At 47.0% G+C, this 13,445-nt stretch overlaps 6 protein-coding genes across 6 annotated transcripts; 3 read left to right on the forward strand and 3 right to left on the reverse strand.

Annotated features, from left to right (window-relative positions):
- Nucleotides 1–89: 89 nt before the first annotated feature.
- GGI43DRAFT_391993 (uncharacterized protein) lies at nucleotides 90–2,484 on the reverse strand. The gene is made up of 3 exons (XM_083204510.1): nucleotides 1,806–2,484; nucleotides 899–1,738; nucleotides 90–845 (listed from the first exon to the last, which is right to left on the reverse strand). The coding sequence occupies exons 1-3, from the start codon at nucleotides 2,411–2,413 to the stop codon at nucleotides 296–298; spliced, it is 1,998 nt and encodes a 665-aa protein (XP_083066680.1). The 5' UTR covers nucleotides 2,414–2,484; the 3' UTR covers nucleotides 90–295.
- Nucleotides 2,485–3,025: 541 nt separating this feature from the next.
- GGI43DRAFT_420123 (serine/threonine-protein kinase) lies at nucleotides 3,026–4,150 on the reverse strand (the record flags this gene model as incomplete). Its single annotated transcript, XM_083207771.1, has 3 exons — nucleotides 3,026–3,484; nucleotides 3,556–3,765; nucleotides 3,839–4,150. The coding sequence occupies 3 exons, from the start codon at nucleotides 4,148–4,150 to the stop codon at nucleotides 3,026–3,028; spliced, it is 981 nt and encodes a 326-aa protein (XP_083066681.1).
- A 295-nt stretch (nucleotides 4,151–4,445) lies between these two features.
- On the forward strand, nucleotides 4,446–6,984 carry GGI43DRAFT_37121 (uncharacterized protein). The gene has a single exon (XM_083202549.1). It carries the CDS (start codon nucleotides 4,738–4,740, stop codon nucleotides 6,277–6,279), a length of 1,542 nt encoding a protein of 513 aa, XP_083066682.1. The 5' UTR covers nucleotides 4,446–4,737; the 3' UTR covers nucleotides 6,280–6,984.
- GGI43DRAFT_379030 (DNA repair protein RAD10 domain-containing protein) lies at nucleotides 6,643–7,907 on the forward strand (the record flags this gene model as incomplete). The annotated part of the gene is made up of 2 exons (XM_083202775.1): nucleotides 6,643–6,980; nucleotides 7,061–7,907. The coding sequence occupies 2 exons, from the start codon at nucleotides 6,643–6,645 to the stop codon at nucleotides 7,905–7,907; spliced, it is 1,185 nt and encodes a 394-aa protein (XP_083066683.1).
- A 1,498-nt stretch (nucleotides 7,908–9,405) lies between these two features.
- GGI43DRAFT_37076 (glycoside hydrolase family 47 protein) lies at nucleotides 9,406–11,418 on the forward strand. The gene is made up of 4 exons (XM_083202543.1): nucleotides 9,406–9,737; nucleotides 9,803–9,984; nucleotides 10,055–10,642; nucleotides 10,721–11,418. Exons 1-4 carry the CDS (start codon nucleotides 9,526–9,528, stop codon nucleotides 11,272–11,274), a joined length of 1,536 nt encoding a protein of 511 aa, XP_083066684.1. The 5' UTR covers nucleotides 9,406–9,525; the 3' UTR covers nucleotides 11,275–11,418.
- GGI43DRAFT_392001 (beta-lactamase superfamily domain-containing protein) lies at nucleotides 11,387–13,430 on the reverse strand. Its single transcript, XM_083204511.1, has one exon. It carries the CDS (start codon nucleotides 12,910–12,912, stop codon nucleotides 11,563–11,565), a length of 1,350 nt encoding a protein of 449 aa, XP_083066685.1. The 5' UTR covers nucleotides 12,913–13,430; the 3' UTR covers nucleotides 11,387–11,562.
- Nucleotides 13,431–13,445: the final 15 nt, after the last annotated feature.

Here is a 13,445-nt window from a genome sequence, read left to right on the forward strand (position 1 = left end):
ATGCATGGGAAGATTAATGATGCTCAAAATAGAGCGTTTATGAACACAACATTATTGCATATAATACTTGCATATCACATATTCGCATATTCACATATTTTAATGTATTTACATCTATGGAGGGAGCGACTTCAAATAACACACATGTATGTGTATACATATTTCATTTTCACAAAATACACAATATTGTAATACTAGCATATGATTCATTATACATGTGAGATAAGGTGCTGACAAGGGAATGTAACAAAGGAACAATAAATTGAGAATACTCGCACAAGGCAGCAATAAAAGCTCAATAATATGTCCTGCTATCTCTTGGCTTTCGTCTGGCTTTTTGAGTCCTACTGGATCCCTCGGCATAGCTTGAGAGATGTGGCTGTGTCGACCGAGGATTTGCAACGTCTGGCCTAAGAGTACTATAATAGGTTCGACTTCCCGTAGGCCTATGATACACAGGACTTGATTCTATGGTCCGTCTGGAATTGCGGGGTTGAGAAGGAATGTACTCTACATTTTCGTACTCTTGAGTTCTTCGAGTCTCAGGCTCACCCATATATGTATCTTGGCGAGGGATACTGTCGTGAGAATATGATCCTTCGCTTCGTGAATAGGTATACCGCGGCGTTAGCTTCTCTTTAGAGCCTACTTCCACATAGGCGAATATGGGACTCTTGTTCCTGGAGCCACTTGTTTTGGCATCCTGAGGTCTGTCTTGATGTTGAGTGACCAGAACAGGGCGGCGATTCTGCTTATTCCTGGGAGTCGTCTCGGAAGATGTGGGAGGACAGTTGCACTGTTTCCATTTGATGCCACACCTACTACAGTGGTGCGCACCGCAATTACTGGATGCAATGTGAATAAAACCACTGAGGAATACGGATACCAAAAGACCTACCACATTTGAGAGTCCCATGGACTATCCTTATTGACGACATGAGCACCGCATGCATAGCATTGGAGCTTCGGCGGTGTTTCTGCAAGTCGGGGTTTTACTTCTGGTTCTGAACTTCGTTGTCTCAATGTTGGTTCTGCGTTTCGTTTTCCCGGCATTGGTTCCATGCTTTGTGGTCTCGATGCTGGTTTTATACTTTGTTCCGGTTCTAGGAAATGGCATTTCTTCCAAGGACGAAACCCGAAAGGTAGAGGGTTTCTATCTTTCAAGTCATTCCAGGTTTTTATAGCCATCCAAAGCTCAGCAGATAGCTTCGTTTCTGCCTTGAGTGCGCCTGAAGTAAATAAAATTTCAATAAAGCTGGCAATGACTTCATTAAACTTGCATCCACAGCCGTTAGTGGAAATCGCTTCGCCGCATAAGAGACAAAACTCAGCCTGTTGAAGACTTCCACTTTTGGCACAATCTGAGCAGTTTACTGGCTGTTTCCAAATAGGAACCGAGGTGTCAGTTACTAGCAGTGAGTCTTTGGGGGAAAAATGTCCGTTGGCACAAGTCCATCCAGATTCTTTCAGAAGCTTTAGATCTTCCCATATATCCCAAATGTTCGCGATCCGTGGATCAAGAAGAATTGTTGTGAACTTGCTTCTGCTAATCTCCTCCAGAGAGTCACAGCAACATCTGATGGGCATGTGTTTGGGAGACAACAGTGACAGCGCCAATAGCTGAATAAGGCATGTATGACATATATAGTGCTTGCACGGAAGATACTCCACTGGGCCACGGAACATTTGAATGGTGTATCCAGATGAGCAGCTCTGACAGTACACGGTGGTGGTTGGCCTATTTAGTTCTGTTAGCACAATGTCTAAATGTAATAGAGACATTGCGGATTTATATATTCCCATACTCATCTATTGGTGATGTTGGTGACATTTCAGTTTCGGTAGCGGCAAGTGTGTTCACTGAAGAACAATGCATTGTAGCGCTATTCTTGGTCCGATGAGTCGCGGGTTGGGGTCTCACCGCAGGCGATTTAGATTGACCTTCATGGCCATCCTTTGATCGTTCACGAGATCGAGAGCGGCTCCTGCCGGTGCGGCGATCTTCTTCAATATCGTTCCTGGAGCCGTTGATCAAGCGGTTACCAATAAGACCACCAATAAATGATTCAGCAAGGCCAAGCTTTCCATGGTCTGCTCCGTGAGCAGCATCCACAGTAGCGGCACCGGCGGCGGCAGTGAGAATTCTCTTAGCCTTTTCTCCTCTCCAACCGCCAGGCTCTTTAGCGACACGGAAGGCCTCGGTAGCTCCAGCCAGAAGGGATGCAATAGCCGCTTTTTGAGCGCTGTTGGCACCCCCACTGCTTTTAGAACCATCCTCGATAATTTTGGTATTTAAAACGAGAGAACGTTTGTGTCTGTTCTGGATTCTATTAGGAGAAGCGACTTCGCCAGCTTTGGCTGCCACGTCGGTCGAGTTGTTGATATTAACTGGTGTCAGATCTATGAGGGACATCCGTCAGTTCTAGCAACCGGATGGTTTATCTATCTGGGCTATAAACACCTGAAAATTTATTTGAGTTATTGTTTTGATTGGAGGAGTAATATTTGGTACTAATACCATGATTTTTAAGAGACGTTATAGCTTTCTGTGTGCTCTCTCGATTTGAACCATTCGGTGTGGGTATAATAGCTGGAAGAGCACTTTCTCCAAGATGAGAATCATCTGTCGAGCTCTCTAAAATATACTTGTATTCTGTTGGTAAGCATCTCCCTGAGTCAATATTTAGAGTCTCTTGAGAGTCTTCGACGGACGGCGATTGATAGTTGGCTGTATTTGACTGGATCAACGTTTGCTCGGCGAGAGTAGAAATAGCTGCTGCATGTTTTCCTCGAGAATCATCATGTTTAATATCATCTTGAATAGAAGGATGGAACTGTTTGATTGTTTGATCCATCTCAGAGACTATATCATGGGTGATCGCATTTATACTCCAAGCCTTGGACGCTGTTGATGCAAAAGTGGGGTTTGATAACATGTCCAACTTTTGTCCTGATGTATAGCTACTTTTTTTTTTGTTAGAACAGACGTCATTAGTGTATATACGTACTGTAGAGTATCTGGCACTCACCTCTGCTGCACATCCTCCTCAGTACATGTATCGGCGCATAGCAACCATCCATGGCTCTTTGCGGCTGGGGCTGTTGGTCGATCCTGAGATTTTGAAGACATGAGCTGAATGATAAAATTGAGGCCCTCCTCCGATACATGATGTTTTTGCAAGGATTTTGACGGGAATGAAGATGATTTATATGCATACTCATATAAATCACCCAAATTTTCGAATGGAACGGCATTGGTGAGCATCAGGTACGCCATGGCACCTAAAGACCACATATCCACAGAATGGGTGTAAGAAGACGCGGCATTCTCTGACTTAAAGTTGAGCAACTCGGGCGCTGTGAATCCAAGAGTTCCTATCTGCTTCGTTCGTACAGTCGTGACGCCTGGCTGCCGGCGCTTGCTGATGCCAAAATCAGCTATTTTGACAAACCACTCGGGCCCAGCAGTTACCACCAGGGTATTCTAATAAATTATCAGCCCTAAAGATGAACTACGATAAAAGAACCATTGATGGCGATAAATGGATATCTTACTCCTGGTTTGATGTCTCGGTGAACGAAGCCATTATCATGCATAAATTCTAGGCCTTCTAAAACTTGAAACGTAATTCTTCGTGCTTCGGGCTCTGGTAGTGGCTTTGTGAGATACCTCTGCAAATCGCCCATCTCATAATATTCCATGGCAATAAATACAGAATCGTCATTTTCGAACCATCCAAAAGATTGTACAAAGCAATGTGCATACTGTCAAACTGGTTCTTAGAGCTGAAATCACGACGCAGAGCCATTATTGCCGATTACGGCGCAGCATACATACTTTATAATGTGAAAACTTGATTATTGCGTCGAGTTCTCGTGAGTATTTAAAGTCTTGACTCTTAATTTTCTTGACGGCTCTTAACTTTTCTTGCTTATCGCCCTGAACGCATTTCTCTAGGTACACTGTGCCGTAGCCACCCTCCCCCAAGACTTTCTGTCGCTTCCATTTTTCTTCTTTTCGTATATGGCGCTCTCGTGCTGACGATCCGCTCTCGTAAAAGATGTGCTTGATATATTCGTCGTAAACTTCGGTTTCGATTTTCCAGTCGCGAACAATGTCAGAAAGCCCAGATTCCGAGGATTGATGCATCTTGCTATCTTTGAAGGAAGAGATTCGCAAGTGAGACTTTGTCTTAACAATCCTAGAGTAGAGACAGATGAATCTGTCTGCCAGAAAAAGTCAATACATCAGTAACAAACAAGAGTTCAAAAAGGGTGGTATATATGTTTGCTATTCGCTCAACCTCAGAAGATTCTGGAGTTTGGCTGGTCAGCTGAGCCGAGTTCAGGACCAACGCTGGTGACATAGCCACATCGGAAAGCCTTGTATACATGTTCGCCTGGGAGATCGTCCAATTATATACGTGGTCGACTATTGATGGCGCAGAGCTGAAAAGGATTCAAATCAGGCTGCCAACCCCGCTCGAAGAGGCAGCCCACACAGAGCCTCGTCGCATCATAATAAAACGGATATGGGGCTCTTCACAACTTTAGAATATGTTATATCGGCAGATTAAACTTTCCAGTCGAATAAAATGTCGGCAGTTGATCTGGTTACTACAGCCATTGGCACGGCGAATCTCTGTCTTCAGTACGTGGGAAGGCTAATAATAATGGGAAGAGCCAATCGGCTACACGTGTGATGCTAATCAAAACGAAAGGCATGGACAAAAGCTCATGAAAGCATACCAAGACTTCAAAAGCGCTGACGAGCAAGTAAACGAAAAAATTCTACATGTGCAAAGTATTTGGGCCCGGACAGAAATACAGATCGAATTTGTGAAACAGGTGGCTGGTGCCTTGAGAAGAGAGCATTGCAGGATTCACCTACAAGTTTTCGACATTTTAATGAGCAAATTATCCAGAGCAGCCACTAAAATAGAGGCTGTTATAAAGGAGAATTATGGCGTTAAGAGATGGAAGTTTCCATTCGTTCGCGATGCAATCGACGAGGCTATTTCAGATCTTGAGCAGTGGCAGCGTATTTTTGATCCGACCTGGTACTTAATTCTCCTAATTGGAGACGAAGTCATTGACAACAAATTGTCGGCACCACCTACACTATCTAATATTAACACTATAGACTCATCTCGGACAGAGGTATTGAATGGGGACTCGCCTCTTGTCCCAGCACAAAGATTTCGAGGTAGCCTCGGTGTTGAGAGAGGGAAAGAATCCTGGTCAAAAATATCTATAAATCTTTCTGAAAGTGGGCTAGATTGGGACAATGCAGTTTACGTAAAATACTCTAGTATTTATTTGATTCCACGGGCTGCCTCGAAGAAAAAGTTCGCGGTGGACACGATCATTTGCGACCAAACTCTCGATATCGCCAGGGCTAGAGCTGACGCAGAGTCTCTAGCCAAGAGACTCGCCCAGTTAGACCATCGAACTTCTGGGCTTCTTAACTGTTTTGGTTTCATCAAGAGAAAAAGCCCAGAGGGCCGGAAACTTGCCTCGCTACACTTGGTTTTCAGTCTACCAGCAGTAGCTTCTGAATCCAAAAGCCTACGGCACCATTTCTTGCAAAACAAAGACTTTAGTTTAACTACGAGACTGAATGTGGCACGGCAGCTAGTCAGCGCCGTCAGCTACGTTCACACATGCGGCTGGGTTCATAAGAACATTCGCCCGGAAACGATACTTGTATTTCCAGAAGAGAAAGTCGCTGATCCCTATGCTTTAGGGTCTGCCTATCTCTTGGGATTCAATTCATTTCGGAGTGTCAACTTTCGCACAATGAGAGCCGGTGACGATGAGTGGGATCGAAACCTTTATCGACATCCATCACGACAGGGATTACTTGCTCAGGAAGACTACATAATGCAGCACGATGTGTATAGCCTCGGCGTGTGTCTCTTAGAACTGGGCTTATGGGAAAGCTTTGTCTGCTACGAAAGCGACGCAGATGATCAAACAGGCGAGAAGAAGCGTCCGTCGGCAAATTTGGGACTTGGATTAGACAGTTTCCGGTTCCAGGAAGAGGGGTCTGTACTATCATCGAAAATTAAAACTCGGCTGGTTGACCTTGCGAGAACCAAGCTGCCGTCGCGAATGGGAGACAAGTATACATCTATTGTTGTTACTTGTCTTACATGTCTTGATTCAGGGAACGAAGATTTTGGAGACGATGAAGAAATGCGAGATGACGATGGCATACTAGTTGGAGTTCGCTTCATAGAGAAGGTTTTACTCAAATTAGAAGAAATAGCGTTATAGTATAGACACCCTATTGGGGAGCAGAAAGCAAGAGAATCAATCCTATGGCTATAAACACGCAACTCTGCGATTGATTTCAACAAAGAATTCTGAAAATGTGGTGCTCTGAAACGTAAGACAGCCTTTTACTAGGATAAAAAAAAAATGGAGAGTAGTCTATGAAGTAGGTAGGAGGAAGTGTGCGTCACAGCTTGAATCTTGAACGGCTGCTGTAAGCTCGTTTGATCTACAGTAGCAATGGGCCCCACTTTAGCTACCGTTAATTCTAGAGCTCAACTTCCCTCCATCAACATATTTCACCACCTCCATCCCTGGATTTAGCCGCCTGATTTGCGTGCAACTGTTATAATATTCTTGAAAATCATGGACGACGATGACTACGGTGCAGACGACGCCCTGCTGGAGGCAATGGCGGCCGTAGACTCGGGCCCCTCGGCATCTGGTGCTATCAAGCAGCCCACGCCCCAAATTATCAACAAGCCAGCAGCTAGCAGCAATAGCAATAGCAGCAGTTCAGCAAATCCCATAGTGCAGCCAAAACCGCAGATAATTCAGCAAAAGAACCTCGGGTCGACAATCCTCGTATCGCCGCGCCAACGAGGCAATCCGCTTCTGACATCTATCCGGTCGATACCATGGGAATACAGTGACATACCAGCCGACTATGTCGTCGGATTGACCACTTGTGTGCTGTTCTTGAGGTGAGGAAATATTATTCACGGCTACGGCTTATTGGCCTTTAATCTATTAATTAATTCTAACTCTGAGTGCCCATATCTAGTCTTAAATACCACCGTCTACATCCCGAGTATATCTATACGCGCATTCGCAACCTGCAAGGCAAATACAATCTGCGTATCCTCCTTACTCTTGTTGATATTCCAAACCATGAGGACTCTATACGTGAACTATCAAAAACTTCAGTGGTAAACAACGTTACTGTCGTACTATGCTGGTCCGCAGCTGAAGCCGCCCGGTATCTCGAGCTCTACAAGTCGTACGAGAACGCCAATTTCTCAGCCATTCGTGGACAGCAATCCACCAATTATGCGGACAAGCTGGTGGAATTCGTCACGGTGCCGAGAAGTCTGAACAAGTCAGATGCAGTAGCCCTGGTTGCCAATTTTGGCAGCCTGAAGAATGCGATAAATGCAGAGCCTGAGCAACTGAGCATGATGAGTGGATGGGGCGGAGTGAAAGTAAAGAGATGGGCTGCCGCGGTCGAGGAGCCATTCCGAGCAAAGAAAGCAGCTAAAAGAGGTTTGCAGTCATCATCGGCAACTACTGCTACGCGTGATTCAAGAACTGCGAGTGCGAATGCTGCCGCCGATCGGTCAGAGAATGAAAAGTCTATCTCTCAAGCTCCCCCAACAAAGGCAACACCATACAGTTCAAACTATAATTCGCCTGCTGGGAACGCATCAAAGCATCAGCCGGGGGGCGCCCAACCTCCCGCGCAGTTTCGCTTCCTAGACGAAGACAGCGAAGATGAGGAAGAAGCATTTGAGATGATTAATCGAAAAGAAAAACAGGCTCCTCAGCCTCCAGCACCACAGCCCAGCAAGGAAAGTAGCCAGCTAAGTGAGGGCGTAGCAGCGGCACTGGCAAAGCTACGACAAAACGGGTGAAGACGTTAGGTCTCTCGCATGATTTCACATGTTCCCCCACAGAAATCCTACATCCACGACATGTCGGTTCGCGGCCAAGCGCCGCAGAACTGCCGAGAAAGAGGGGGCTAGCATAAGTAGTCGATGCGCGGCTCATTAACGCATGAAAATGCGTAACGGTAATACCTTGTACTCCGCATAATGAGACTATCTCTTTCATACCGTTCACAGCCGCGGATGGATTTGGAACAACGATCTTCTCAGCAGAGAAATGTTGCCAAGTACATTATGGGACCGGTCTTGCCCTTGCATGCAAGCAAGACACCTGCCCTCCATATTGAAACCTGCGTTGCATTATTGAATTTGTATTGGAGCACTGCGGCAGGAAATGGTGGTGGCTAACGGCAAGAGATCGCGCGCCCCAACGATCGAGTCTTAGCTCTGGCGGCCGCAAGAGGACCGATCACCTCCGCACCTCGGAGCTTCGTCCAACCAACGTTGGGCATCTTAGGCAAGCTTGTGCCTGGGGGTTGGAGTGCGGGGCCCAGCCACAGCCCGGTTCCTGAAGTGCCGTCGCCAATCTGTGGAGAAGCCAGCTTCTTCTGATATCATACCGCCGCTTAAATACTCGGCGGTGGTCGAAGCGCTAAGCAGTAAACAGCAGGTTGAGGACGCCGGATTCACAAGCATGCCTAGTTTTGCTAGGCATCTGTTATATCTGGTTGGCCTTGCTACCCAGACAAGTTAGCTTCGCATCCTGGCATACAACGTTGTATACTAAGTAATTATGCATAGGAAATACTCAAAAGTACTTACAACACGCGGTGTCGTGCTTATACCTTCAATGATTTTCGCACTCAGACAGGACGTTATTTTTTATTATTTCACAATTTTCGCATTGACAAAGATGTAGACCTAGTACTGTAAGCAATGACACTTCCCGGGATCTGACTTTTCGTGGGGCTGTCCGGACTTTTGGCCTCCTCATACACACCACCACCACACAAGGTCTTATGCTAGATTTGGATCACAATGATACCTCAGAATAGGGTGTGATCTTCAACTTCCCCTCACGGCCCCTTGCAAGCGTACATAGGGATATAACAGGACCAATCAGGCTTCACGAAGCAATATGTCATGGCAAGGTCCTCGGGACCTATCCGGAGACTTCGTCTTGTCCAGCTTGTTGGAGTAACCAAAGATTCCGTCATGGATAAAGACTACATGCAAGCTGTTGTTAGTTCCTGGTGTCACCTGCCTGCTGTGGCTTTTCCACCGGCAAGCTTCGTCCGCTCTGAGGCTACAAGACGCGCCAAAATGCACAATGCCGGCCGTTTTATTCGAAAAACAGCATGCCGGAGTGCCGTGCTCGCATCCCTAGGCGGCGCCATGTCTTGAAATAGAGCAAAAATGTAATCTTGGCTTCACACTAGCATAAACAATCATGGTACCAATTGGCCAGCGCCCCCTCATTCTCTGGCTCTGCAGAAAAGGGAGGATCAAGAAATTAAAATGATTAAATTGCAGAGCTTTCCCACCTTCCGAGCTGAAATCCGCAACCCGGTTTTTCTACTGAGATTGGGCCTCTTCTCTCCCATCTTGCTGGCTGCACTATCCAAAAGGCTCGAATATAGACACTATGAGATTCATCAGTGGCTCCGTTGTTGCCCTTGGGCTCGTTGCCCCTGCGTTGGCAGCTCCACGCCCGTCCGGTTTCAAGCGCGGTTCACCCAATCCTACAAGGGCGGCAGCAGTCAAAGCCGCGTTCCAAACGTCGTGGAACGCGTATCACCAATATGCTTTCCCCCATGACGACCTTCATCCGGTTAGCAATACCTATGATGATGAGAGGTAAGCTATTGGTTCTGAGCGCCCGCCAGTTTTGGTACCATCTGTGGTAGCTAACTTTATCTAAGAAATGGTTGGGGCTCATCAGCCATTGATGGCCTGGACACGGCAATTCTTATGGGAGCCTCTGACATCGTCAACACGATTCTCCAGCGTGTACCTCAAATAAACTTTACCACTACTGCGGTTGCCAACCAGGGCATCTCTGTTTTTGAGACCAATATCCGATACATTGGTGGCATGCTGGCCAGTAAGTCTTTCTTTCCTTAAGACGTACGTATTGTTATGTTGAAGCAGCGTACTGATTGGCATTATTTTAGGTTATGATCTGTTGAAAGGACCATTCAAATATGTGGTGAAAAACCAGACGTTGGTAAACAACCTGTTGACCCAGGCTGAGACACTCGCAAACGGCCTCAAGGTTTCGTTTAACACCACAAGCGGTGTCCCAGACCCAACCGTTTACTTTAACCCCACATTCAGGAACAGCGGTACAGGAAATAACAATGTTGCCGAGATTGGAACGCTGGTTCTTGAGTGGACGCATCTCAGCGATCTCACTAAAAATCCTCTATATGGACAGCTTGCTCAGAAGGGTGAATCGTATCTCCTCAACCCAACAGGAAGCCCAGAGGCATGGCCAGGTCTTGTAGGAACATACGTCAGCACAAGCAATGGCCAATTCCAGGATAGCAACGGCAGCTGGTCCGCTCTCTCGGACAGCTTCTACGAGTACCTAATTAAGATGTACCTGTATGATCCCAACACCTTTGGAGAGTACAAAGATCGTTGGGTTCTTGCTGCCGATTCGACTATTGCGCATCTTGCCTCTCACCCAACTACGCGCCAGGATCTGACTTTCTTATCGCAATATTCTGGACCATCTACATCACCACAATCGGGACATTGTAAGTTATTCAAACAGGTGCAGATTATCAGCGTAAAAATTGCATGGTGCTAATGATCTTTCTTTCACTTTTCTTCAGTGGCTAGTTTTGCTGGTGGCAACTTTATTTTGGGAGGTATACTCCTAGGCGAGCAGAAGTACATCGATTTTGGCCTCGAGCTCACAAATTCGTACTTTGCTACCTACAACCAGACTGCTTCTGGAATTGGCCCCGAAGGCTTCCAATGGATGGATAGCGCCAGCAGCAGCCAACCTCCCTCCTCTCTAGCCTCGTTCTACTCAACAGCAGGATTCTGGGGCACGACTGATTATTACATCTTGAGACCAGAAACGTTGGAGAGCATCTACTATTCATACCGAATTACGGGCGACTCTAAATACCAGGATATGGCATGGCAAGCCATCAGCGCCATCCTCGCTAAATGCCGCGCTGGCAGTGCATACTCATCTATCAACGATGTGACTCAGGCCAATGGCGGAGGAGCCTCTGACGATATGGAAAGCTTCTGGTTTGCTGAGGTCCTCAAATACGCTTACCTGGTCTTTGCTGAAGAGTCAGACGTCCAGCTGAAGCCAAGCGGCAACAAGTTTGTCTTCAACACAGAGGCACACCCCTTCAGAATCCGTCACTAAATGGATGAATTGGGGTATTTTACAATAAACATGCACAAGAGTGCCTTGGATATGTAAATAAAATATTAAACATGAGCCGCTAGAAATAGATTAATCATGATATAAATAATGACTCGCACTGGAAAGTGGTAAATTTGGAGAATTCCATGGCGAATATGTTCTAATAATACATTATAAGCAAATTGCTCGGGTATAGGCAGCTTCCACTACTGAATTCTGCCTTTAGCATCATAACTAAGTTCACAGCTATTGTTTTCTATTGTAATGTTGGATTATTGATAGGAGTATTTAAAATTCTCTGCTTTGACCGATATCGCAAACGTCAAAGATGCCTTCTTCGGGAAGACCTTTACGCTTCAACGCCTCTTTTAGCATTCGCGGAGGCTCAAGCACTTCTTCGTAAGTCAAAGCCCAGGTTCCCCAGTGAATGCCCATGGCTTTTTGGCATTTTGTATCTTGAAAGATTTCGACTGAATCGTAAGGATTGGCGTGCATGGCTGAGAAGGCTGCACGAGGAGCGTAGGCGCCAATGGGGATCAGGCCAAGGTCGAACGGTCCACGATGCTCGCCAATCTGCTTGAACTGAGGACATCTGGGGAATGAATCGTATTCGGCAGCGTAGTCGTCAGTATCGGCCGGGAGATGTGGAACGGCACGGTAGCCTGTGTCGCCGCCGAACCAGACAGACTTTTCGCCGGAGCGAACTCCCCAGGAGCACCATAATGTGGTGTCTTTGTCAAAGGCAGTTCTGGCTGAAGTGTGCTGGCATGGGAGACATGATATCTTGGCAGAGATGGACTGTTTCTCTCCGCCAACCGGGACTTTGACGGTCAATTCGGCGTCTTCCCACCAGTCCAGCTCAGTGACGTTTTTCAAGCCGCTGTTGCGGAACCAGGATTCCAGGCCAAGTCCGACAAAGAATTGAACGTCTGGGTGATGTTTTTGGATTTCAAGCACTGAGTTGTGAGAGAGATGGTCGTAGTGGCTGTGGCTGATCACCACGGCATCGACAATGGGAATATCCTTGAGATCGCAGGGCTTTGGAGTATATCGCTTCGGCCCCATGAAGCTGAATGGCGAGCATCGATCCTCAAAAACCGGATCAAACAGAACTCTTAAGCCAGACGGAAACTCGACGTAGTAACACGCATGGCCCAGCCACGTTGCTCTGATCTTATCCGACGCATCGCGCGACGGCAGCCACTCGGGCTTCACAACAGGCACAGTCGGCGGCTTCGTGTCCGGCATCTTGATTTCTCCGGTAATGGTCGGCCAGATGACGTTACCCACGATAGATGTGAAGCTGGGCGGATTTGACCATGATGGGTAGGGATTCTTGAAGCCGGTGATGGTGCCGCTCTTCTTGGTGACATGGTGAGGATTGGAGGCGGCCTCTTCAGGGAAGTTGTCGCGGCCGGCGATTTTAGTGACGGAGGTGGAAGAGAGATGGTGAGAGGCTGATGAGGAGATGGTGGAGGTTGATTTGCGCGTCATGGCTGCGGCGGTGGTTGCTGAAGCTGCTGCTGTAATAAAGAGGAAGAGTGAGACTCGTTGTGTTTGTGGGGGTTTGATGCTTTGGGTGCGGGTGTAGTAGTACTGCCACAGCCTTGGGAAAAGCCGTTGACGGGACTGCGACATTCGGGGCTCTCTTTTTGTATTTATAGATGTGGACAGAAGAGAGGGAAGCAGAAGAAGGAGGAGGAGGAGGAGGGAAGAGAAAGGGATGGTAGTCGGTACTGATGCCTTATCTTCACATAAAGGCTATGTTTAGACACATGATATTAGCAGCAAGGATGAAGGATCAATGAAAATAAGCTACAGATGCAACGCCCAAAGACCCTCCAGGAGAGAAAAACGTGGACCAGTAAGGCTGAGACCGTGTAGGGTTGCGTACGTGTCCACGTATTTCTTTACTCTATTCTACGTGTTTCTGTTTAATCATCTGCCGAGCCATCGCTGCCCATAGACGACGGAGTTAAAACAAGCGAATGCGAGAAGTGCCCCTCCTCACGGACCAACAGCTGATTCTCCTGTCCGAGAGAGGTATGCAAGCAGCTTGGGCTGAAGGATTTAGGGCTTTATGCGGACTTCGGAATCCGACAAAAGCCATTATCGGCGTTTGCCCAAACTAGGCCTGATGGCAAAATGCAGCAGAGCTTACTTTGCATGCT

The sequence above is a fragment of the Trichoderma evansii genome (genome assembly GCF_050947405.1).
Source record: "Trichoderma evansii strain SZMC 28006 chromosome Unknown GGI43scaffold_1, whole genome shotgun sequence".
NCBI classification, from domain to species: Eukaryota; Fungi; Ascomycota; class Sordariomycetes; order Hypocreales; family Hypocreaceae; genus Trichoderma; species Trichoderma evansii.